At 42.6% G+C, this 27597-nt stretch overlaps 1 protein-coding gene across 8 annotated transcripts in view; it reads left to right on the top strand.

Moving 5' to 3' along the window:
- Positions 1-27269, top strand: part of LOC311110705 (carbohydrate sulfotransferase 15-like) — a 41579-nt gene extending 14310 nt beyond the window's left edge. Inside the window, exons 1-9 of one of the 8 annotated variants that reach the window (XM_084153258.1) lie at positions 1734-3216; positions 13964-14108; positions 15528-16033; positions 16201-16543; positions 17416-17559; positions 18027-18180; positions 22406-22562; positions 25205-25352; positions 25526-27269. In XM_084153258.1, coding sequence (XP_084009384.1) covers positions 13991-14108; positions 15528-16033; positions 16201-16543; positions 17416-17559; positions 18027-18180; positions 22406-22562; positions 25205-25352; positions 25526-25716 — 1761 coding nt within the window. In that variant the 5' untranslated portion in view covers positions 1734-3216; positions 13964-13990 and the 3' untranslated portion in view covers positions 25717-27269. Of the gene's footprint in view, positions 1-1733; positions 3217-9682; positions 10364-13650; positions 14109-14576; positions 16034-16200; positions 16544-17415; positions 17560-18026; positions 18181-22405; positions 22563-25204; positions 25353-25525 lie in introns of those variants that run through there. The other 7 variants (XM_084153255.1, XM_084153257.1, XM_084153256.1 and 4 more) reach the window with 7 other exon arrangements.
- The last annotated feature ends 328 nt before the right edge of the window (positions 27270-27597 follow it).

Raw genomic sequence — 27597 nt, 5'->3', positions numbered from 1 at the left:
TAAAATTGATTGAATTGTTTTTTTCCCCTCATCAATCTACACACAATAACCCATAATGACAAGGCAAAAACAGGTTTTTAGAAATGTTTGCTAATTTATTACAAATAAAAAAACAGAAATAATACATTTACATAAGTATTCAGATACTTTACTCAGTACTTTGGCAGCAATTACAGCCTCAAGTTTTCTTGGGTATGATGCTACAAGCTTGTCACATCTGTATTTGGGGAGTCTCTCCCATTCTTCTTTGCAGATCCTCTCAAGCTCTGTCAGGTTGGACGGGGAGTGTTGCTGCACAGCTATTTTCAGGTCTCTCCAGAGATGTTCGATCAGGTTCAAGTGCCAGGTTTCCTCCAGACGTGACGTTTGGCATTCAGGCCAAAGAGTTGAATCTTGGTTTCATCAGACCAAATAATCTTGTTTCTCATGGTCTGAGAGTCTTTAGGTGCCTTTTGGCTAACTCCAAACGGGCTGTCATATGCCTTTTACTGAGGAGTGGCTTCCGTCTGGTCACTCTACCATAAAGGCCTGATAGGTGGAGTGCTGCAGAGATGGTCGTCCTTCTGGACGTGGTGTGTGCTTTTCCAAATCATGTCCAATCAAAATAATTTACCACAGGTGGACTCCAATCAAGTTGTAGAAACATTTCAAGGATGATCATTGGAAACAGGAGGCACCTGAGCTCAATTTCGAGTCTCATAGCAAAGGGTCTGAATACTTATGTAAATAAGGTATTTCTGTTTTTGTTTTTTTTATACACTAGCAAACATTTCTAAAAACCTGTTTTCGCTTTGTCATTATGGGGTATTGTGTGTAGATTGCTGAGGATTTGTTTTTAGTTAATCAATTTCAGAATAAGACTGTAACGTAACAAAATGTGTAAAAAGTCAAGGGGTCTGAATACTTTCCGAAGGCACTGCAGGTAGGGAAAAAGTGACTAGGCAACAGGATAGATAATAAACAGTAGCAGCAGCGTATGTGATGAGTCAAAAGAGTTAGTGCAAAAAGGGTCAATGCAGATAGTCCGGGTAGCTTGCCGTGCGGTAGCATAGAGAATAGTCTATGACTTGGGTTGCTGGAGTCTTTGACCATTTTTAGGGCCTTCCTCTGACACTGCCTGCTATAGAGGTCCTGTATGGCCTTGGGTCAACCCTCTGTAGCGCCTTGTGGTCGGATGCCAAGCAGTTGCCATACCAAGCGGTGATAGAGCAAGTCAAGATGCTCTCAATGGTGCAGAAGTATAACTTTTTGTGGATTTGAGGGCCCATGCCAAATCTTTTCAGCCTCCTGAGGGGGAAGAGGCGTTGTTGTGCCTTCTTCATGACTGTGTTGGTGTGTGTGGACCATGTTCATTCCTTAGTGATGTGGACACAGAGGAACTCGATGCCCCATTGATGTGGATGGGGGCTTGCTCGGCCCTCCATTTCCTGTAGTCCACAATCAGCTTTTTTGTCTTGCTAACGTTGAGGGAGAGGTTATTGTCCTGGCACCACTACCATGTCACTGACCTCCTCTCAATAGGCGGTCTCATCGTAGTCCGTGATCAGGCCTACCACCGTCGTGTCATCAGCAAACTTAATGATGGTATTGGAGTCGTGCGCTGCCACACAGTCTTACAGGAGGGGACTAAGCATGCACCCCTGAGGGGCCCCCCTGTTGAGGGTCCTCATGGCGGATGTGTTGTTGCCTACCCTCACCACCTGGGGCCGGCCCGTCAGGAATTCCAGTATCCAATTGCAGAGGGAGGTGTTCAGTCCCAGGGTCCTGAGCTTACTGATGAGCTTGGAAGGCTCTATGGTGTTGAATGCTGAGCTGTAGTCAATGAACAATATTCTCACATAGGTGTTCCTCTTGTCCAGGTAGGAGAGGGCAGTGTGGATTGCAATAGAGATTGCATCATCTGTTTATCTGTTGTGGCGGTACGCGAATTGGAGTGGGTCCAGGGTGTCTGGGATGATGGTGTTGATGTGATCCATGACCAGCCTTTCAAAGTATTTCATGGCTACAGATGTGAGTGCTGTGGGGCAATAGTCATTTAGACAGGTTACTTTAGCGTTCTTGGCCACAGGGACTATTGTGGTCTGCTTGAAACATGTAAGTATTACAGAATGGGTCAGGGAGAGGTTGAAATGTCAGTAAAGACACCCGCAAGCTGGTCAGTGCATACTCTGAGTACGTGTCCTGGTAATCTGTCTGGTCCCGCGGCCTTGTGAATGTTAACCTGTTTAAAGGTCTTACTCACATCGGCTACAGAGAGCGAGATCACACAGTCGTCCAGAACTGCTAGTGCTCTCATGCATGGTTCAGTGTTGCTTACCTCGAAGCGAACATAGAAGGCATTTAGCTTGTCTGATAGGCTCGCGTCACTGTGCAGCTCGCGGCTAGGTTTCCCTTTGTAATCCGTGATAGTTTGCAAGCCCTGCCACATCTGACAAGCATCAGAGCCGGCGTATTAGGATTCAATCTAAGTCCTGTATTGAAGCTTTGCCTGTTTGATGGCTCATAGGAGGTCGTAGCGGGATTTGTTATAAGTGTCCAGATTAGTGACCCACTCCTTGAAAGCGGCAGCTCAAGCCTTTAGCTCACTGCGGATGTTGCCTGTAATCCATGGCTTCTGGTTGGGATATGTACATACGTACGGTCACTGTTTTTTGTTGTTGTGTGTACCTTGGTGGACAAGTGTGTGTGGGCAAAGGGAGAGACCTGCTGTAATGGGCTCCTGGAGACATCCCTCCTCTGTTTACAGAGAAAGTAAAACATGACATTAGGGGCTGCAGGGTTTCCATGGCTTTGAGTCATTAGGCATCTGGCTTGTAACTGCATATCATTATAAGGAGACCTGCTATTTTGAAAGTTTCCGTTTGTGTATTCAGGTTCATTCCGTGCCCACTTGAGTGTGGGGGGTCGGGTGGGCTTTACGTTAGCTCATTCCTCAGAGGTAGGGCAGACTGCGTAGCCCAGCGAGCAGCAGGGCTGAACTCTAACCCAGATGAAGTGGATCATTGGCATTCCCGTCCACAGTCTACAGCATGACGAGACACCCTCTACCATGACCCGTTAATCACACTGGCAATGCCCAGTGGTAACATAGCCACTGTATGTATGTGTTAGCAGGTTACCAAATCTCAGAATCAGGACAGCAGCACACATCCACACTATGGATGAGATCTCTGAGTATATCACCCTGCACTGGCCCTCGACCACCCAACAACAAAAGTAAGACACAGAAGAGAGGACAGAACCCAGCTGTCAGCTCTATATCTCCATTCCCTCCTCCAACTCCACCAGTACCAGTACAGATGTAGGATCTTAATTTGCTCACCCTGTTGCATAGGGCCAGGACAATACCAGTATCGCAATACTCATTAGTGTGATGGCAAAACAAAACAAAAAGCGGATTTAACTTCTTTAGGAAAATAGTCCTAATGTTGGAAACGAACATCATTATGTTGTTTTAATTTTTGGCATGGAAAAAATATTGCGATATTGGTATCATCCCGGCCCTACTGTTGCAGGGGAACTTTCCTGCAATGCAGAAAGTGTAAAACTTGTAGTGTATTTGAGGTTTAAAAAGGCTTCTGAAGCCCTTACAGAAATGTTCATGAATTATAATCCACATAATAATTCACATTTCCTGTTGCCGCAGGATTATTTTTCTGCTGTAGCAAACTGGCTTAAATTAAGATCCTACATCTGTACTAGTACCATCACTGATCTCTCATCCCAGAGACACCGTTTATGTATGCTCTGCTTGCATGCAAACTACATACTGGACCTACACCTTGTTTGCCTGACGACTCATCCTGAATTTAATTCAGCTGTTCTATCGATCCCTACATACAGTGAGCTCAAAAAGTATTGGGACAGTGACAAATGTTTTGTTGTTTTGGCTCTGTACTTGAAATGATACAATTACTATGGGGTTAAAGTGCGGTCTGTCAGCTTTATTTTGATGGTATTTTCATCCATATCAGGTGAACCGTTTAGAAATTACAGCACTTTTTGTACATAGTCCCCCCATTTTAGGTGACTAAAAGTATAGGGACAAATTCACTTACAGTGGGGAGAACAAGTATTTGATACACTGCCGATTTTGCAGGTTTTCCTACTTACAAAGCATGTAGAGGTCTGTAATTTTTATCATAGGTACACTTCAACTGTGAGAGACGGAATCTAAAACAAAAATCCAGAAAATCACATTGTATGATTTGTAAGTAATTAATTTGCATTTTATTGCATGACATAAGTATTTGATCACCTACCAACCAGTAAGAATTCCGGCTCTCACAGACCTGTTAGTTTTTCTTTAAGAAGCCCTCCTGTTCTCCACTCATTACCTTTTTTAACTGCACCTGTTTGAACTCGTTACCTGTATAAAAGACACCTGTCCACACACTCAATAAAACAGACTCCAACCTCTCCACAATCGCCAAGACCAGAGAGCTGTGTAAGGACATCAGGGATAAAATTGTAGACCTGCACAAGGCTGGGATGGGCTACAGGACAATAGGCAAGCAGCTTGGTGAGAAGGCAACAACTGTTGGCGCAATTATTAGAAAATTGAAGAAGTTCAAGATGACGGTCAATCACCCTCGGTCTGGGGCTCCATGCAAGATCTCACCTCGTGGGGCATCAATGATCATGAGGAAGGTAAGGGATCAGCTTAGAACTACACGGCAGGACCTGGTCAATGACCTGAAGAGAGCTGGGACCACAGTCTCAAAGAAAACCATTAGTAACACACTACACCGTCATGGATTAAAATCCTGCAGCGCACGCAAGGTCCCCCTGCTCAAGCCAGCGCATGTCCAGGCCCGTCTGAAGTTTTCCAATGACCATCTGGATGATCCAGAGGAGGAATGGGAGAAGGTCATGTGGTCTGATGAGACAAAAATAGAGCTTTTTGGTCTAAACTCCACTCACCGTGTTTGGAGGAAGAAGAAGGATGAGTACAACCCCAAGAACACCATCCCAACTGTGAAGCATGGAGGTGGAAACACCATTCTTTGGGGATGCTTTTCTGCAAAGGGGACAGGACGACTGCACCGTATTGAGGGGAGGATGGATGGGGCCATGTATTGCGAGATCTTGGCCAACAACCTCCTTCCCTCAGTAAGAGCATTGAAGATGGGCCGTGGCTGGGTCTTCCAGCATGATAACGACCCGAAAACACACAGCCAGGGCAAATAAGGAGTGGCTCCGTAAGAAGCATCTCAAGGTCCTGGAGTGGCCTAGCCAGTCTCCAGACCTGAACCCAATAGAAAATCTTTGGAGGGAGCTGAAAGTCCGTCTTGCCCAGCAACAGCCCCGAATCCTGAAGGATCTGGAGAAGGTCTATATGGAGGAGTGGGCCAAAATCCCTGCTGCAATGTGTGCAAACCTGGTCAAGACCTACAGGAAACGTATGATCTCTGTAATTGCAAACAAAGGTTTCTGTACCAAATATTAAGTTCTGCTTTTCTGATATATCAAATACTTATGTCATGCAATAAAATGCAAATTAATTACTTAAAAATCATACAATGTGATTTTCTGGATTTTTGTTTTAGATACAGATACAGACCTCTACATGCTTTGTAAGTAGGAAAACCTGCAAAATCGGCAGTGTATCAAATACTTGTTCTCCCCACTGTATACACTACATTACCAAAAGTTTATGGACACACCTGCTCGTCGAACATCTCATTCCAAAATCATGGGCTATAATATGGAGTTGGTCCCCCCTTTCTACTATAACAGCCTCCACTCTTCTGGGAAGGCTTTCCGCTAGATGTTGGAGCATTGCTGCGGGGACTCGCTTCCATTCAGCCACGAGCATTAGTGAGGTCGGGCACTGATGTTGGGCGATTAGGCGTGGCTTGCAGTCGCCGTTCCAATTCATCCCAAAGGTGTTTGATGGGGTTGAGGTCAGGGCTCTGTGCAGGCCAGTCAAGTACTTCCACACCGATCTCGACAAACCATTTCTGTATGGACTTCGCTTTGTGCACGGGGGCATTGTCATGTGGAAACAGGAAAGGGCCCTCCCCAAACTGTTACCACAAAGTTGAGTCATCACTCCAGAGAACGCGTTTCCACTGCTCCAGAGTCCAATGGCGTCGAGCTTTACACCACTCTAGCTCCCGACGAACAGTTATTGTGCTGACGTTGCTTCCAGAGGCTGTTTGGAACTCAGTATTGAGTTTTGCAACCGAGGACAGATGATTTTTATGCGCTACAGGCTTCAGCACTCGGCGGTCCCGTTCTGTGAGCTTGTGTGGCCTACCACTTCGCAGCTGAGCCATTGTTGCTCCTAGACATTTCTACTTCACAATAACAGCACTTACAATTGACCGGGCAGCTCTAGCAGGGCAGAAATTTGACGAACTGACTTGTTGGGAAGGTGGCATCCTATGACGGTGCCACATTGAAAGTCACTGAGCTCTTCAGTATGGCCATTCCACTGTCAATGTTTGTCTCTGGAGATTGCATGGCTGTGTGCTCGATTTTATACACCTGTCAGCCACATCCACTAATTTAAAGGGGTGTCCACATACATTTGTATGTATATGTATGTGTATTAAAGTAGTCCAAAGTTTAGTATTTGGTCCCATATTCATAGCACACAATGACTACATCAAGCTTGTGACTCTACACATTTGTTGGATGCGTTTGCTGTTTGTTTTGGTTGTGTTTCAGATGATTTTGTGCCCAATAGAAAGGAATGGTAAATAATGTAATGTGTCATTTTGGAGTCACTTTTATTGTAAATAAGAAGAGAATATGTTTCTAAACACTTATACATTAATGTGGATGCTACGATGATTACGGATAGTCCTGAATGAATCATGAATAATGATGAGTGAGAAAGTTACAGACGCACAAATATCATACCCCCCCCAAAATGCTAACCTCCCCTGTTACTGTAATGGTGAGAGGTTAGCATGTCTTGGGGGAATGATATTTGTGCGTCTGTAACTTTCTCACTCATCACTTTAACCTCATAGTCATTGTATAATTTCAAATCCAAATTAATGGAGTACAGAGCCAAAGCAACAAAACATTTGTCACTGTCCCAATACTTTTGGAGCTCACTGTACAGAATCTGCCATCCTAGAAGTTGTTTGTATGAGGGCCGTTGTACAAAACAAATTCATCAGTGATTGGAACGTCTCTAACAAATGTAACCATTCAGAGTATCAAAGTTGATAACGTCATTGTTTAGGCCGGATCTGGCCCAACCCATAGGTTTCTAGGACCAATCAGAACGGTCAGAATATGTTCGCATTCTAGAAATTGTAGGGGACGGAGGCAAATCCAGCCTCATGGTGGAGAAGGAACGTCAGTTGGCCGGAGAGATGTGGATGGGTAGCCAGGCAAGGGAAGAAGGGGAAATAACTCATAAGCATAATGCTGAAGTTACACATGGTTCCTACTGTTTATCTGGCTGGTCTCACTCAGCTCAGGTCAATAGATTACAATTTATCTCCAGTTATCTCCTATTTGGTCCTGCAGTCCCCAAATACTACATTTTAATTCAGAAAACTGAGAAAGAGACTGAGTGAGACAGATTGGCCTGAGCGATGTGGATGGGTATCCAGGCAACCACCTTGTGGAGACGACCTCAAACACACTGCATTTTTTTGGGTAATTGTATTTCTAATTCAGCTCAAAAGCATGTAGACATTGTGAGTAATCCAAATGGAAATTGGACTCACATCAACCTTTGTAACATTTAGCACTCATGGTGGCTGCAAACATCTGCTCGGATATCCACAAGGATTCTAGGTTATGGTAGAAATTACTGTGGGTGTGTGTTACTGTATCAATCATTCCCTTCTATACGGTACACTTTGTGTAGCTGTTAGCAATGATGCTAATGATAACCTTCTTCTGTAAAAACAGCTAGCTGGAGCCATCTGAGCGGTTGGCTGTATCAGAAGTGATCTTGTGTGTGTGCAACTGACTGTGTGGTGGTTAACTACAGAATAAAACTCTAGATACCTCCGCTACTCTCATGACCGTCACTGCTGTGGGCCAGAGTTTCCCAAACTCGATCCTGGCCCCCCCTGGGTGCACGTTTTGGTTTTTGCCCTAGCACTACAACAGCTGATTCAAATAATCAAAGCTTGAAGATGAGTTGGTTATTTGAATCAGCTGTGTAGTGCTAGGGCAAAACCCAAAACGTGCACCAAGGGGGGGCCTCAGGACCGAGTTTTTAGAAACCCTGCTCTAGGCCCCCCTGGCTAGAGCCATCGTCACCGTCGCAGGAGTGCCACAGCAGCCGATACTCCCCAAGTCGGCCCGGCTACTCCCCTGTAAGACACTACTCCAGGCCTCCCCGGCCAGAATATTTGCCCAGCTATTCACCAGATCATTGTTGCTCCAGGCCCCCCCGGCTGGAGCCTACGTCGCATCCCCCCGTGGTGGTCCAGCCGCTCTCCCGACAGACGTCCCTCTAGCCCCCCCCCCTGGCCAGAGGCATGGGAGCGTCGGGTCCGCTTCTGCTCCCCAGAGCGGCCTAGCTCCCCAGCAGATGAAGACAACTCCAGAGTGCACAGTCCACCACACCAAGGTCTGCACCCCCCTCAGCCAGAGCCTCGACTAGCTGTGAATGCCCTCACCCGCAAGTACTTCATGCTGATTGTTAAGGTTCTGACTCACTACAAGGCAGATGTGTCCATATCCAGAGTTTTATTGATCTTCTTCACCACCACATGTAGTATTAACACACAAACACACTCTTCAGTGATTTAGGAATCGACTTGGTTCTGAAAGGCAATAACAAACAATGTTGTAAGCTAAGCGATAGGAATATCTACACAGGAAAGAATGGCGTAGCATCTATACAGGGATATTCACATAACAGCATACACATTTACAGCAGTATATTTATAAACATATCGCAGAGAGAGAGAAATAATTACTTAGACAGGCTAGATATATGGCGGAGATCTTATCTGAGTCTGGTGCCAGAGTCATAAATCTTACTGCGTATCCTGGAGCACGGAGGACAGTCTCTGAAACTTCTAGAACCTCTTGCCAGCTAGAGAGCTTATCAGATAAATCAAATGTGCATGCAGAAGAGTACCAGGCATCTAGAATCTTCTACTAACTTACTAACTTTAGCTGGCATATACAGTTGAAGTCGGAAGTTTACATACACCTTAGCCAAATACATTTAAACTCAGCTTTTCACAATTCCTGACATTTAATCCTAGTAAAAATTCCCTGTCTTAGGTCAGTTAGGATCACCGCTTTATTTTAAGAATGTGAAATGTCAGAATAGTAGTAGAGAGAATGATTTATTTAAGCTTTTATTTATTTCATCACATTCCCAGTGGGTCAGAAGTTTACATACACTCAATTAGTATTTGGTAGCATTGCCTTTAAATTGTTTAACCCGGGTCAAACGTTTTGGGTAGCCTTCCACAAGCTTCCCACAATAAGTTGGGTGAATTTTGGCCCATTCCTCCTGACAGAGCTGGTGTAACTGAATCAGGTTTGTAGGCCTCCTTGCTCGCACACACTTTTTCAGTTCTGCCCACAAATGTTCTATAGGATTGAGGTCAGGGCTTTGTGATGGCCACTCCAATACCTTGACTTTGTTGTCCTTAAGCCATTTTGCCACAACTTTGGAAGTATGCTTGGGGTCATTGTCCATTTGGAAGACCCATTTGCGACCAAGCTTTAACTTCCTGACTGATGTCTTGAGATGTTGCTTCAATATATCCACATCATTTTCCTTCCTCATGATGCCATCTATTTTGTGAAGTGCACCAGTCCCTCCTGCAGCAAAACACCACCACAGCATGATGCTGCCACCCCCGTGCTTCACGGTTGGGATGGTGTTCTTCGGCTTGCAAGCCACCCCCTTTTTCCTCCAAACATAACGATGGTCATTATGGCCAAACAGTTCTATTTTTGTTTCATCAGACCAGAGGACATTTCTCCAAAAAGTACGATCTTTGTCCCCATGTGCAGTTGTAAACTGTAGTCTGGCTATTTTATGGCAGTTTTGGAGCAGTGGCTTCTTCCTTGCTGAGCGGCCTTTCAGGTTATGTCGATATGGGACTCGTTTTACTGTGGATATAGATACTTTTGTACCTGTTTCCTCCAGCATCTTCACAAGGTCCTTCGCTGTTGTTCTGGGATTGATTTGCACTTTTCGCACCAAAGTACGTTCATCTCTAGGAGACTGAGCGGTATGACGGCTGCGTGGTCCCATGGTGTTTATACTTGCGTACTATTGTTTGTACAGATGAACGTGGTACCTTCAGGCGTTTGGAAATTGCTCCCAAGGAAGAACCAGACTTTTTTTCTGAGGTCTTGGCTGATTTCTTTTGATTTTCCCATGATGTCAAGCAAAGAGGCACTGAGTTTGAAGGTAAGCCTTGAAATACATCCACAGGTACACCTCCAATTGACTCAAATGATGTCAATTAGCCTATCAGAAGCTTCTAAAGCCATGACATCATTTTCTGGAATTTTCCAAGCTGTTTAAAGGCACAGTCAACTTAGTGTATGTAAACTTCTGACCCACTGGAATTGTGATACGGTGAATTATAAGTGAAATAATCTGTCTGTAAACAATTGTTGGAAAAATTACTTGTGTCATGCACAAAGTAGATGTCCTAACCAACTTGCCAAAACTATAGTTTGTTAACAAGACATTTGTGGAGTGGTTGAAAAACAAGTTTTAATGACTCCAACCTAAGTGTATGTAAACTTCCGACTTCAACAGTAGCACTATCTCCTGGCTACATATCTTATCTAATGGCGTAGCTACTGTGCATGCGCTAGAGCATAGAGCAGGCTGGAAAGTTAAAGAAACTCTACAACCACTACGGTAGCATGTGATAAACACTTTTAATATAAAGGTCATTAGCGACACTCAATATGTAGAAATGCAATAAGCTGCTGATAATATGGCAATACAAAGACATGCATGAATGTTTTATTTTTGTTCTTTTAAAAAATTGTTTAATTTTCGTTTTTATGGATTTAAACAAAAACTATACATTGTACAACGCTACACAATATGTCAAAGTGTAGGTGTAATTCTTGTGCTTCCAATACGGCTCTACAGTGGATGGTTAGCGTTGTTATGGTGCGTTCGTAACCAAGTGGGAATTTACCACATCTGGGAAAGATACACTAGAACGGCCCTCCAACTGGTAATTATAGTTAAAATTACCCATGGATTCCCCTTATGACAGGGGGGAAGGAAGCTTGTTGTGTGCAACAGGGAGGGGCAATTCAATGCAAGATTCACAAAAAAAATGTAATTGTTAAAACATTTCCATCCTCACTATCTATGGGTAACAGGATTGACATGTTAAGCTCAACCCGCTCTGTTTTTTACATCACAAAACACCAAAATATGGCCAAAAAGAGTAGAACCAGCTTACCTGCTTTTACACTATGATTTGACTATTAGATGCTCAATGTTTCTTTTGAAAGAAGTTACTAGAGTTCAGTTCATGTAACAGGGTTGACCTTAAAATGAGTGGGACAGATGTAAATGAATCACTAATCACATTAAATAAATAATAATCTTCAGAAATAACTTTGTCAAAGCAACAAAATAACTAGGGATTTACAATGAAGGGGAAAACTTAGTTAGTGGGTTAAAATCTTCCTAGAGGGTGCTCAGAGGGAAATGTCAAAATACAGCATTTTGGCGCTTTAGGAAGTCTGTTCATATTGAAAATCTAGTATATTGAATTCTCCATGTGGTCTATATTAAAGGGCACTTCATTTAATATAACAGGCTTTTAAAAAGTCTATATTAGTGCACAATTTCTACTTAAAATATGAAAGGGATGCAAATGGCACTCATTTCGTGGAACGACCCAGTACATGTTGTTCTGCCCGTTGGACGTTGGTTGCAATGCTCTCGTCAAGTTAGTTTGTTTATTCCTCATATGCACATGAAAGACATGGACTCACTACATGACCGATAATGTATTATGTTTGTAGTAATTTTTGTAGTAATTTAAATGCATGTTTGAGCTTTTGGTACAGTATGTGTCAAGTACAATAAAAATGCATTTTGACAAAATATATAGCGACATCAATTAGAAGACTTGGAGGCGTGGCTTCTTGGGGGCATGACTTAGATGTTTTTGGCATCCCATGAGACGGATTGTCATGCCAGTTAATGTGTTATGTTGTGCTCTGTGATCCAAGGCTGACATAAGTGCATGTTCTACCACAGTGTGTATGATACCAAAGAGCCTCCAGAAGTTTCATTGTTAAGTCGGTCACCATTTTGCTACATTACGATTTGGCCATTTGTAAACAAAATATTTGCCAAATATTTTTATTTAAAAACATATTTTCAACAAAATAATTTAAATGCATGTTGGAATATATTTTACAAAACATTTCCAAATACAGAGCGGGTTGATAAATACATGTAAAAAAAAATATCATATATATCTTTTGAAATGCTTTAAATACATTTTCCGATGCATTTAACATATATTGTGTTATACATTTTTACAAACATTTATATATAGATTTTAACTACATTCCGAAATATATGTTGGAATTTCTTTAAAATGTCTTAAAGCTGTAATATTTTTTTAATCTAAAATATACAGTACCAGTCAAAAGTTTGGACACACCTACTCATTCAAGGGTTCTTCGTTATTTTTTAAACTATTTTCTACATTGTAGAATAATAGTGAAGACATCAAAACTATGAAATAACACATATGGAATCATGTAGTAACCAAAATAGTGTTAAACAAACCTAAATATATTTTATATTTCAAATTCTTCAAATAGCCCCCCTTTGCCTTGATGACAGCTTTGCACACTCTTGGCATTCTCTCAACCAGCTTCACCTGGAATGCTTTTCCAATAGTCTTCAAAGAGTTCCCACATATGCTGAGCATTTGTTGGCTGCTTTTCCTTCACTCTGCGGTCCGACTCATCCCAAACCATCACAAATGGGTTGAGGTCGGGGGATTGTGGAGGCCAGGTCATCTGATGCAGCACTCCATCACTCTCCTGATTCACACAGTCCTGTCTGAACAGTTGATGTTGAGATGTGTCTATGACTCTGTGAAGCATTTATTTGGGCTGCAATTTCTGAGGCTGGTAACTCTAATGAACTTATCCTCTGCGGCAGAGGTAACTCTGGGTCTTCCATTCCTGTGGCGGTCCTCATGAGAGCCAGTCTCATCATAGCTCTTGATGGTTTTTGCGACTGCACTTGAAGAAATGTTCAAAGCTCTTGAAATGTTCCGTATTGACTGACCTTAATGTCTTAAAGTAATGATGGACTGTCATTTCTCTTTGCTTATTTGAGCTGTTCTTGCCATAATATGGACTTGGTCTTTTATCAAATAGGGCTATCTTCTGTATACCCCCCTCCTACCTTGTCACAACACAACTGATTGGCTGAAATGCATTAAGAAGAAAATTAATTCCACAAATTAACTTTTAAGAAGGAACACCTGTTAATTGAAATGCATTCCAGGTGACTACTTCATGAAGCTGGTTGAGAGAATGCCAAGAGTGTGCAAAGCTGTCATCAAGGCAAAGGGTGGCTATTTGAAGAATATTTTTTTGTTACTACATGATTCCATATGTGTTATTTCATAGTTGTTTTTTTCACTATTATTCTACAATGTTAAAAATAGTTTTAAAAAAAAGAACTTGAATGAGTAGGTGTGTCCAAACTTTTGACTGCTAGTTAATTTTTTTATGTGCTTTTTTCATGGCTTTTTTTTTCAGTATGGGCTCCCACACTCCCACCTTCCCTCACGACCTCCTCAGCCCCCTCTTCCTCCTCAGCCCCTGTCAGTTTCCCACACAAGTTCCATCACAGATAGATTGTAGATTATTTTATATGGGCATTAATAGTTGTCTTGCCCTCTCTCCTATCCCTCCTTCCCTCTCTTCTTCGTACCTTGTCTTTCCTCTTTCCTCCATATTGTCTTTCCTCATCTCTCCCCTTCTCATCTCTCTTCAGAAATCAAGCCTACAGTTCAGATGTTTGATGCTGGCTCTGGCAGACAATAACCTTCCATGGGTTTTACAGAAAGTGGACAGGAGACCCTCTCCATCAGCAACACCAAGACCAAGACCAGGGGAAGAACACATTCAGCTGAGACCTTGTAAGTACGATACAAACCTTTATACTACATAATGATGCATAGCTCAGTTGGTAGAGCATGGCGCTTGCAATGCCAGGATAGTGGGTTTGATTCCTGGGACCACCCATATGTAAGAAATGTATGCATGCATGACTGTAAGTCGCTTTGGATAAAAGCGTATTCTAAATGGCATATAGTGTATCATATTATACATTGAATGTGTCTTTTAACTAAATGTGTTTTTAATTGCTGTACGCTATAGGTTGTATAACACATGGCTCAAGTAAAGTGTAACCCACAGTTTTTGACAGCCAGTGATATACAGTATATAATATGTGATTATTTAAAATCACTGAAGTGTTTAGTGGTCTCTGTTTAATAAGGCCCAAGAGTGAATAGAACAACATTTATGCAATGAGGAATAACACTGTGAAATCATTGAATGTACCAACTGTAATTCACTGTATCTGGGCTGGGGATTAATTTCAGCGTCCAGAGAAATTGTTAACGGTTATAAACTCAGGAAGAAAAGAAAGCAGAATGAATTATGGCTCCAGGAAGTGTGATGGAATAGTTTTTGAAACATTTGGTCGGTCCTGTGTCTGGAATTCTTCAACACACAGGTCCAGAAATAATACTCGCTTTCTCTCTCTAACTTGAAGGAAAGACTTTGCAGCACTGCTCGTCCACCTGTATCAATACAGTATACTGTTAGTGTCACGAGAAAACATTTTATCTCCAAAACATAACATTTTCATGGATCAACGTTTCATTTCCCTGTAGGATAGAGATCTGGCGTGTTCTAAAATGTCAATGTTTATTTTAGCCTATAGTCATGAAACGGTCTTCTAAGGACATTGATAAGCCCCAAATGCAGAGGATGAAGGTGCAGACGTACCATTATGCTCTCACATTATAAACTTTTGTACCAACTCTATGATCCTTATCCGTAAAGCAGGGGAGCATTATCTGACAAGAACTCGCACTCTCTCTACTATGAGCTGCCTGTGAGGTTGTCATGAGTAATTGGGCTGAAGTCACCCTTGCTAGTGGAGGAAGAATAATTAATCTGAGATGTCTCACATGCTCGATCGCCCCTAACTGAACCCTCATCCTGGAATAATACTTAGCACCTGGTCAGGAAACAGCTGTGAGCTGTCTATAACAAAGTCCAGGGCCCCCAAAAACACTACACCATTGAAGGGGAAAAAACTAATTAAAGATACATTGAGAATTGCCGTGTCCTAAAGTGTCCTCTATTTTAAGCAACGTATGTGGTGGTACAGTACCTGGTGTGCCTACAGCAACATTTGGAGCAGTCATGATGGATGAACCCTCCATTGCTCCTCCACACACCTCCCATCCCACAATAGATGTGCCTTGACGGTAGATGTGCCTCGAAGTCCCTCCCCTCTGACATCCCCATCCCCCTCCCTACAGCCCTGTTCCATCCTGTCTACAGAATGTCTCTCACAGACTACAAAGATGGCGCCATTCCTCAAATGGACTACAAATATGGTCCACCCTGCCCTATGGAAGTTGAGAACTACAGGAAGAGACCCACAATGCCTTCTTTGGACGATGGGGATGATGGCCGCAGAGGCCTGCCCAGTGTCCTAGAGGTGAGGCGGGTTCGTCTGTGGTCTTTGGGGACCCTGAGGAGTGTCACAAAGGTCAAGGTTATCAGCTTCCTGCTAGGATTGACGTTGACCTTCCTCATCATGGCTTCTTACATTTTAACCTGGGATAAAAAGGGTTTGATGCTGACCCTGTCACCGTTCCACCTCAGGACTATAATCAACCCCAGCAGCACCCTCTCCCATAACCTGTCCTCTACCAAGGACTATGCCAACATTAAGCTCCTGGTGAAGTGCATTACATCTAAGCTTGAGTTCAGCCCAAGGAAGCTGCCTCTACTGAAGGACGTTGTCAATAGTGACTCTCATGTGAGTATGAGCAAAGTGTCTGGCCTGTTGTTTCATGTGTGCTGTTTTGTCTCAGGGCAAAAATCCTTTCAATCATTTATAAAAGCAAATAAGATAATAGCTTCATTACAATTGTCTAGAAGTGTTTGAAAAGTATTTTGACATTGTATCTGTTTTGTACTTCCCAGTTGTTTTCCGTTATTCCTCGTCAATTTCTCCCCAATATCAAGAGTCCATGCTGGTATGAGGAGCTCTCTGGGAAAACCAAAGTGGATCCTTACAGGAAAAACTTGTATGCAGTTCGCTCCAAGAGCTTCCGGACTGTCTGTGACTACCTAAGGAATCATTTCCAGGAACACTTGTACCACAGCGAAGACGACAAGCAATACCGTCTGCGCTGTCTGCCATATTTCTACATCATTGGCCAGCCCAAATGTGGCACAACGGACCTGTTTCACCGTCTGCTGCTACACCCGGAGGTCAAGTTCACCACCATGAAAGAGCCCCACTGGTGGACAAGGAAAAGGTTTGGTAAGCACTAGTCCCCCGTCTTCACTTTGGTAGAGCTGCCAAAGAACTTGGCTTCCATTGATTTGGATGAAACACTTTTATTGGCTTCAACAGCCTTTTCACCCTGCCAAAATACATTTCTAGGGGGAACCACCAGTGATATGTGGAATATCTTCTTTCCATTTATATTCATATTATATCTATTTTGAGGTAATACTGTGTGCCTCTTTTCCTAATTATTGTACCTACATTCTAGACTGTACACTAGTAACAATATAACAGAATGAAAACCCATATTCTATGTTAATTGTCCACTTATAATGTTCCCTACTGTTATTTTTCAAAACCTCCAACTATGAAACTTGTAGATTTGTACAGAGAGAGTAAGTGTTGTTCTGGACCTCTACTGTAGTGTATGGGTGATGGATGAGACCAGGTCCAGCCCTCCAGACTAGTGTCTGTTGTAATTCCTCTAGTTGAATGAGATGTTTCAGAGTCTGAAAGGCAGCGTAGGTGTCAGATCGCACTCTGAGGAGAGCTATACTGTTGATCACACAGAGTGCATTGATTGCAGGCTCCATCGCCAAGTGGGTTTGTGGGCGTTCAAAGCAGCAGGGGGAAATTATTTGGGATGTTGATCTTTATGCTGACAATTGAATCAGAAAGGCAGCTACATCAGGTCTCCTGGGGCGATCTAGTATGAAGTCTTGATCTTCTCTGAGCTCTGACAAGTGTGAAAATATGGACAGAACTTACTCTGTCTTTGATCACCTTTGGCTGACAGAGAAGTTTTAGTACAACACTTTGAGAAAGTCTATGATAGATCATAGATGGGAGTGGACGGTAGTGAAATTTGATGACGTCATTGACCATGGTATTGCTCTCCCTTGCAGGTATCATCCATCTTAAAGATGGCCTCCTGGAGCGCTTCCCTGTGGAGGACTACCTGGACCTGTTTGAACTGGCTGCCTACCACATCCAGGAGGGAATACTGGGGAATACCTCTGGAGACCACAGTCAGCGACACATTATTACAGGTAACCTACAGGTCATCGTAGGTCATTTCTATCTACAGGATACATCTTGAATTATAATCAAATAAAAAAGTATTGGGATGTACTCCTTTCAACAAACTTGTGTGTGTTTGTTTGTGAGAAGGATATGTTGTGTGATTACAAACCACCTTCAGTATTCACAGCCAGTCCAGAACCTTTGACCCTGATTAACACCAGAAGACTGTTTGTTTCTCCTCTCCCCCATTATCAGTTCTCTCACTCTATTTATTCACTCCATTCCCTCTTAATTGGCTCTGCACTAATCAGCACGATAATGCCAACACTCAATACGGACCATTAAGGACAAGGTTTTGAAGTAGAATATTGTTGCTAAAGCCATCATAAAGTCCAGTGTTATTTAGGAATTATGAGAGGCTACCACTGTTGTGTTATATGCAGTTTTAAGTGTAATCGCATAATGGGTATCACAAAATCAGTTTGATTGACAGGTGAAGCAAGCGCATCCACGATGTGGGACAACCAAGCCTGGAGCTATCTCTATAACGACCGGGCTGGGGAGCCTCCTTTCCTGGCCCAGGACTTCATCCACGCAGTTCAGCCCAACGCAAAAATCATTGTCATGCTCAGAGACCCAGTAGAGAGGTACATACACTACCGGTCAAAGGTTTTAGAACACCTACTCATTCAAGGGTTTTTCTTTATTTTTTACTATTTTCTACATTGTAGAATAATAGTGAAGACATCACAACTATGAAATAACACATATGGAATCATGTAGTAACCAAAAAAGTGTTAAACAAATCAAAATATATTTTATATTTGAGATTCTTCAAATAGCTACCCCTTGCCTTGATGACAACTTTGCACACTCTTGGCATTCTCTCAACCAGCTTCATGAGGTAGTCACCTGGAATGCATTTCAATTGACCGTACGTACATACCCCAACCAGAAGCCATGGATTACAGGAAACATCCGCACTGAGCTAAAGGGTAGAGCTGCCGCTTTCAAGGAACGGGACTCTAACCCGGACGCTTATAAGAAATCCCGCTATGACCTCCGACGAACCATCAAACAGGCAAAGAGTCAATACAGGACTAAGATTGAATCGTACTACACTGGCTCTGACGCTCGTCGGATGTGGCAGGGCTTGAAAACTATTACAGACTACAAAGGGAAGCACAGCCGCGAGCTGCCCAGTGACACAAGCCTACCAGACGAGCTAAACCACTTCTATGCTCGCTTCGAGGCAAGCAACACTGAAGCATGCATGAGAGCACCAGCTGTTCCGGATGACTATGTGATCACGCTCTCCGTAGCCGATGTGAGTAAGACTTTTAAGCAGGTCAACATTCACAAGGCCGCAGGGCCAGACGGATTACCAGGACGTGTACTCCGAGCATGTGCTGACCAACTGGCAAGTGTCTTCACTGACATTTTCAACATGTCCCTGACTGAGTCTGTAATACCAACATGTTTCAAGCAGACCACCATAGTCCCCGTGCCCAAGGACTCTAAGATAACCTGCCTAAATGACTACCGACCCGTAGCACTGACGTCTGTAGCCATGAAGTGCTTTGAAAGGCTGGTCATGGCTCACATCAACAGCATTATCCCAGAAACCCTAGACCCACTCCAATTTGCATACCGCCCCAACAGATCCACAGATGATGCAATCTCTATTGCACTCCACACTGCCCTTTCCCACCTGGACAAGAGGAACACCTACGTGAGAATACTATTCATTGACTACAGCTCAGCATTCAACACCATAGTGCCCTCTAAGCTCATCACTAAGCTAAGGATCCTGGGACTAAACACCTCCCTCTGCAACTGGATCCTGGACTTCCTGACGGGCCGCCCCCAGGTGGTAAGGGTAGGTAACAACACATCTGCCACACTGATCCTCAACACGGGGGCCCCTCAGGGGTGCGTGCTCAGTCCCCTCCTGTACTCTCTGTTCACCCATGACTGCATGGCCAGGCACGACTCCAACACCATCATTAAGTTTGCCGACGACACAACAGTGGTAGGCCTGATCACCGACAACGATGAGACAGCCTATAGGGAGGAGGTCAGAGATCTGGCCGTGTGGTGCCAGGACAACAACCTCTCCCTCAACGTGACCAAGACAAAGGAGATGATTGTGGACTACAGGAAAAAAAAGAGGACTGAGCACGCCCCCATTCTCATCGACGGGGCTGTAGTGGAACAGGTTGAGAGCTTCAAGTTCCTTGGTGTCCACATCACCAAATAACTATCATGGTCCAAACACACCAAGACAGTCGTGAAGAGGGCACGACAAAGCCTATTCCCCCTCAGGAGACTGAAAAGATTTGGCATGGGTCCTCAGATCCTCAAAAAATTCTACAGCTGCACCATCGAGAGCATCCTGACTGGTTGCATCACCGCCTGGTATGGCAACTGCTTGGCCTCCGACCGCAAGGCACTACAGAGGGTAGTGCGTATGGCCCAGTACATCACTGGGGCAAAGCTTCCTGCCATCCAGGACCTCTATACCAGGCGGTGTCAGAGGAAGGCCCTCAAAATTGTCAAAGACTCCAGCCACCCTAGTCATAGACTGTTCTCTCTGCTACCGCACGGCAAGCGGTACCGGAGTGCCAAGTCTAGGTCCAAAAGACTTCTCAACAGCTTCTACCCCCAAGCCATAAGACTCCTGAACAGCTAATCATGGCTACCCAGACTATTTGCACTGCCCCCCCACCCCATCCTTTTTACGCTGCTGCTACTCTGTTAAGTATTTGTGCATAGTCACTTTAACTCTACCACATGTACATATTACCTCAACTATCTCAACTAGCCGGTGCCCCCGCACATTGACTCTGCAACGGTACCCCCCTGTATATATAGCCTCCCTACTGTCACTTTATTTTACTTCTGCTCTTTTTTTTCTCAACACTTTTTTTGTTTTTTTTGTTTTTATTTTTAAGGGCTGTAAGTAAGCATTTCACTGTAATGTCTGCACCTGTTGTATTCAGCGCATGTGACCAATAAAATTAGATTTGATTTGATTTGAATTAACAGGTGTGCCTTGTTAAAAGTTAATTTGTGGAATTTATTTCCTTCTTAATATGTTTGAGCCAATCAGTTGTGTTGTGACAAGGTGTGTGTGTGTGTGTGTGTGTGTGTGTGGGGGGGGGGGGGGGGTATACAGAAGATAGCCCTATTTGGTAAAAGACCAAGTCCATATTATGGCAAGAACAGCTCAAATAAGCAAAGAGAAACGACATTCCATCATTACTTTAAGACATGAAGGTCAGTCAATACGGTCGAAAAAAAAAACATCAAGAGCTATGATGAAACTGACTCTCATGAGGACCGCCACAGGAATGGAAGACCCAGAGTTACCTCTGCCGCAGAGGATAAGTTCATTAGAGTTACCAGCCTCAGAAATTGCAGCCCAAATAAATGTTCAAGTAACTGACACATCTCAACATCAACTGTTCAGAGGAGACTGTGTGAATCAGGCCTTCATGGTCGAATTGCTGCAATGAAACCACTACTAAAGGACACCAATAAGAAGAAGAAACTTGCTTGGGCCAAGAAACACGAGCAATGGGCATTAGACCGGTGGAAATCTGTCCTTTGGTCTGATGAGTCCAAATTTGAGATTTTTGGTTCCAACCGCCGTGTCTTTGTGAGACATAGAGTAGGTGAACGGATGATCTCTGCATGTGTGGTTCCCAAAGTAAAACATGGAGGAGGAGGTGTTATGGTGTGGGGGTGCTTTGCTGGTGACAGTGTATTTGATTTATTTAGAATTCAAGGTGCACTTTACCAGCATGGCTACCACAGCATTATGCAGCGATACGCCATCCCATCTGGTTTGGGCTTAGTGGGACTATCATTTGTTTTCAACAGGACAATGACCCAAGACACCTCCAGGCTGTGAAGGGCTATTTTACCAAGAAGGAGAGTGATGGAGTGCTGCATCAGATGACCTGGCCTCCACAATCCCCCGACCTCAACCCAATTGAGATGGTTTGGGATGAGTTGGACCGCAGAGTGAAGGAAAAGCAGCCAACAAGTGCTCAGTATATGTGGGAACTCCTTCAAGACTGTTGGAAAAGCATTCCAAGTGAAGCTGGTTGAGAGAATGCCAAGAGTGTGCAAAGCTGTCATCAAGGCAAAGGGTGGCTATTTGAAGAATCTGAAATATAAAATATATTTAGGTTTGTTTAACACTTTTTTGGTTACTACATGATTCCATATGTGTTATTTCATAGTTTTGATGTCTTTACTATTATTCTACAATGTAGAAAATATAAAAAATACAGATAAACCCTTGAATGAGTAGGTGTTCTAAAACTTTTGACCAGTAGTGTATTTTGATTTGTTCAACACTTTTTTGGTTACTACATGATTCCATATGTGTTATTTCATAGTTTTGATGTCTTCACTATTATTCTATAATGTAGTAAATAGTAAAAATAAAGAAAAACCCTTGAATGAGTAGGTGTTCTAAAACGTTTGACTGGTAGTGTATGTGGGAATCTTAATTTGACCAGTTTCTCACAGCAGGAAAATAATCCTGCAGCAACAGGACATTTAAATGATTATGTGGATTGTAATTAATGGACATTTTTGTAGGGGGTTGATAAATGTTTTGTTAGGGCAAATCATGTCTGACATTTTTAAGTGGAATTTACAAACTTTAGAAGCCTTTTTAAACCTTGACTACACCATTCTCACACAACAGGGTGATCAAATTAAGTCCTACACCTGTAGGACTCAGTAATGTTTTGGCATGCTGTCACAGTTTTCACTATAGCAAGGTCTGTGCATTTGGTCAATGTAACTGAAGAAAGTATGTTTTCTGGTTGGTGTGTGTGTCTCCCTGTGGTTTAGGTTATATTCAGACTACCTGTACTTCAACATGGCTAACAAGTCTGTGGAGGACTTTGACCTGAGGGTCTCAGAATCCCTACAGCTGTTTCAGGCTTGTTTAGCAGAAAACTCTGTGCGTTCCTGTGTCTACAACACTAGCCTCTCCAATGCCATGCCGGTGAGTGGGACTCTTATGAAAAGTAATACATATGCCATTTAGCATACATTACTCTTATTGCTGGCATTGAAAATGTACAAAACTCTCTAATTGTAGGTTCGTGTTGAGCGATTAGTGATTAGTGCTTTTTGAGGTCGGTTCGGTTATAAAAAAATAATGACGGATTTCGGTTTAGAATTATAATTTTTACATTAAATGCATTATGAAATAATGACATTAAAATAATTTAGAGCTTTTTAATGGAAATTCCAAAGCCAAAAATAGTGAACATTCAATTTCCAAAACATTTCATTGTCTCTGTCACGTCCACATTGGAGAGCTGTCTAACGAAATCATTTTACAAGTTCTTCAATTACAGTGTGCTCCAAAAAGTATTGGGACAGTGAAGTGTTTGTTGTTGTTTTGGCTCTGTACTCCAGCACTTTGGATGAAATTATACAAATAATCGTGAATAATGATGAGTGAGAAAGTTACAGATGCAAATATCATACCCCCAAGAGATGCTAACATCCTCCCCTGTTGTAATGGTGAGTGGTTAGCGTGTCTTGGGGGTATGACATTTGTGCGTCTTTCTCACTCATCATTATTCACGATTCATTCAGGAATATACGTAGTCATGGTAGCATCCACATTAATGTAGAAGTGTTTAGAAACATATTCTATTCTAATTTACAATAAAAGTGACTCCAAAATGACACAATACATTATTTACCATTAATTTCTGTTGGTCACAAAATAATCTGAAACACAACCAAAACAAACAGCAAATGCATCCAACAAATGTGTAGAGTCACAAGCTTTATGTAGTCATTGCGTGCTATGAATATGGGACCAAATACTTATTGAAACTGACAGTCTGCACTTTAATCTCATAGTCATTGTATCATTTCAAATCCAAAGTGCTGGAGTACAGAGCCATAACAACAACAACATTGTCACTGTCCCAATACTTTCAAGACTGCTTATTACCAACTACTACAACTATCAATGGGGTAGAGCTACCTCACAAACCTTCTCTATATCTCTCATCATTGTGTTGTGTACATTCCTCTCTCATGCGGTCTGTGTGTAGGCTATCCATCTCTGTCTGAGCCGGGAAGAACAGGCACAATGGATTATAGTAATTGTAGTTAATTACCATGTTTCTCTTCTGAACTAGGTTGAATATTTGCCTAATGAAAACTACAACCACAATGTGCCTTTAATCCAGCATCCCACATAGTTCTTGACTCAATTTCTGTCTTGAATTATTTTATTACTCTCTAGAGAAATAGAGTGTTGAGCACATAAAAAAACAAACTAAATGAAATTCAAGTAATTTAACTGACATTGGTCAATCAGTTGTTTAATAACAGAACCCCCCCCCCCCCTCAGCACTACCAAAGGTATTCAAGGTAAATGCATTGGAATGCAATATCCTGTTGTATCACTGTTCTTGGTGGATAGTGTATTGTCTAGATGGAAATATAAGACAATATTGTGCAAAAGCAAGAAGAAACACTTTGTTTGACTGCATTTATTAAGAGATCTGATTATGTAGTCAAAGTGCATACAAAGTTAAACAGAGATGGCTTTGTCTATGCCATGTTATGAATCTTTTTCCAGGCCTTAACTAGACTGATTCCATGCCAAATTACGATCCATAACTCAGGCCTTTTATTTTCCATGTCTAATAGGATTTGTTATTGAAATCACGGCCACTTCCTGGAAGGTGGTGAAAAAATGCTTTGACATATGCGACAGTAGATCTACTGACTTGATTACTCATTAACTAATCAAGAACCGTGAAGTTTCCTTTCAGAACTGATTCAACTGAGATGCACTTACTGTAAGTCATTTAGGAAGTAGTCGTCTCTGGAAATATTGGAATTTATTTCTAGAAATTATATTATCTTACTGTTTTAAATTGATATTGGCTCAGTTTTATACAGGCACAGTATGTATGCTTTGTTTAGTTTATTATGATCCCCATTAGCTGTTGCACATGCAGCAGCTACTCTTCCTTGGGTCCACAAGTTTTAATGCTGTAAACATTTCCTTACTTGGCTGCAGCTGTCATAGTCTGGGGCACAGCTAGTTTACATAGGAAAAGCACAAATCACTAGATACCTACAGCCAGATATACACAGTACTGTTCACATTGTTCTACATGCATCTCAGCCTGATTTGTGGTAGTAATGTTATTGTATTAGTGCCAACATGGTGCTCAGAGTTCCGTGTGTACCTATTAAGGCACATAAGTAAAATGTTCAGCACCGTGGATGTCATTGTCGACCGACATGGATGTCGACCTACAGTAGCTCCCCGTTTACATTTTACTTCTGAATCCATGCTGTTGAGCTTATGATCATTTAAAAAATATTTCAGCCTAGCTCGATGTCAAAATGTAAAGTTCATCCTCTCAGAAGGTGCCTCCTCTCTCTCTGCTGCATCTGCAGAGACATAATTACTTTTGTCGGTTGGTCTCTAGCACTCACTGCAGGTTAGCTTGCGTACTGTTAACAGGAGTCATGCTGTGCCTTTATCTCACCAGTATTCCTATAGCATGTAGCTTGTTCTCCACCTTAACAATGAATCCTTGGTAGAAGTTATGTAAATCTAATGGAAGTCTTACATGCAGTGTTTGTTGTGATCCTCTCCAGGTCAGACTGAACCTAGGACTGTATATTGTCTTCCTACTGGACTGGTTGACTGTGTTCCATAGGGATCAGATCCTAGTTCTGCAGTTAGAAGGCTACGCTGCTAATCTGAGACTCACCATACATAAAGTCTTTGACTTCCTAAACGTGGGTACGTACCGGGAAAAAAAACAGTTATTCGATTGAATTCTACATCAACATCCTAGGTGTGTTCAGAGCTAGGACACAATGTTGTTGATGCATGTACATGTCTGCTTCTTCCTCTGTGTGCATTTCAACATCTGCTGATCCTGTATGTGCCGATTTGTACTGCATGTTCCTCAGGGCCTTTATCTGAGCAGATGGAGGCAGCTCTCACCAAGAGGCCCATGTCCAACACACGGAGGGCAGCAGACAGGAGCTTGGGCCCCATGCTGCCCAGCACCAGGGACCTCCTCAGGGAGTTCCACCAGCCATTCAACCACAAACTGGCCACAATCCTGGACAACAAAGCCTTCCACTGGACAGAGACATGAGGAATGGCTTCATCCGAGATGGATACAGACCTGAGGAATAAGTACTGTACCAAATCCCCCATGGTCCTTTGAGTCCTATGAGATGAACTGTCAAGTGGGATAAGCCATGGACATTAATTAAGTCACAATGGGAGAACGTATAGACAATAAAATGTCTGAGGTGCTCTGAAGTCCTGAATAATGCAACTGTCTAGTGCTTGAAGTTGAAAGGATAATATTTTTTTTATATATATTTTCTTTGCCTTTCGTGATAATGAATTTGACTGCGGTGCCCTTATACTGTATGTTGGAGAAGAGTTTGCTTTTTGTAGGAGAGACTCCTGGAAAACGACTGGGGTAGAGCCTGGTGGACTACTCCCTCTAGTGGAGAAGCTTTGACATGACACATATTGAGATAAAAAAGGGAGGCTTCACAATGCTAATGATTGATCATTTTGATATAATTTCACTCTCAATTATTGTGAAACTATTCTGTAAAAAACAATATTGGAGCAAACAGCACAATGGATTTGATCATGATGTTGCCTTCAATTTTCTTTAAAAACAAACATGAAACAACTTGTCTTCAACGCCATACTTTTTAAACTACATTCAATTAAGTAAATGGCAAAGAAGTGACCACATGTTCATAACCTGCTTTTTTAATGTGAAATATGTTGATGCCATTCTACACTGCCCTAGACACACAATGGACACGTCTTCACACCAGAGGGCAACAGAACCACAGAGACACACTATGGAATCTCATTTCCCGTCATGCAAGCCAATGCAAGTCTATTTTCTTACCAAAGATTGGCATATTTGTTTCTAACTGATATTTTCCAGTAGTTTCGTTGTTTGTACACGCTCTGCACATGGACACATTATGCGTAAACTCAAGCATCAAGCCTAACTTGCCTGATGGGCCACCCCCAGGTGGTGAGGGTAGGTAACATCACATCCGCCACGCTGACACTCAACATGGGTGCATGCTTAGTCCCCTCCTGTACTTCCTGTTCACCCACGACTGTGTTGCCGCGCACGACTCCAACACCATCATTAAGTTTGCCGACGACACGATGGTGGTAGGCCTGATCACAGACGATGATGAGACATCCTATAGGGAGGAGGTCAGAGACCTGGCAGTGTGGTGCCAGAACAACAACCTCTCATCTTGGAGCACCAAGTCTGGGACCAGAAATCTTCTGAACAGCTTCTACCCCCAAGCCATTAGACTGCTGAACAGTTAATCAAATGGCTACCCTGACTTTTTGCATTGACCCCCTTTTCTTTTGCACTGACTCTCTTGCACTGGCTCTATGCACACCCACTGGACTCACACATACTACACTGACACTCCAACACACACAAAACACACACACATGCATATGGATGCCACATGCGCACACACATACACACACACACTAACACATAGAAAAACACTTTCACACTCTCACATTCTTCACATACGCTGCTGATACTCTGTTTATTATCTATCCTGATTGCCTAGTCACTTTTACCCTACCCACAAATACATACAGTGGGGAAAAAAAGTATTTAGTCAGCCACCAATTGTGCAAGTTCTCCCACTTAAAAAGATGAGAGAGGCCTGTAATTTTCATCATAGGTACACGTCAACTATGACAGACAAAATGAAGAAAAAATACTCCAGAAAATCACATTGTAGGATTTTTTATAAATTTATTTGCAAATTATGGTGGAAAATAAGTATTTGGTCAATAACAAAAGTTTCTCAATACTTTTATGTACCCTTTGTTGGCAATGACACAGGTCAAACGTTTTCTGTAAGTCTTCACAAGGTTTTCACAAATTGTTGCTGGTATTTTGGCCCATTCCTCCATGCAGATCTCCTCTAGAGCAGTGATGTTTTGGGGCTGTCGC

Source organism: Coregonus lavaretus, assembly GCF_964263955.1.
Source record: "Coregonus lavaretus genome assembly, chromosome: 36".
Taxonomy (NCBI): domain Eukaryota; kingdom Metazoa; phylum Chordata; class Actinopteri; order Salmoniformes; family Salmonidae; genus Coregonus; species Coregonus lavaretus.
Note: the sequence above shows the minus strand (reverse complement) of the source record. Positions and strands in the feature narration are given on the sequence as shown.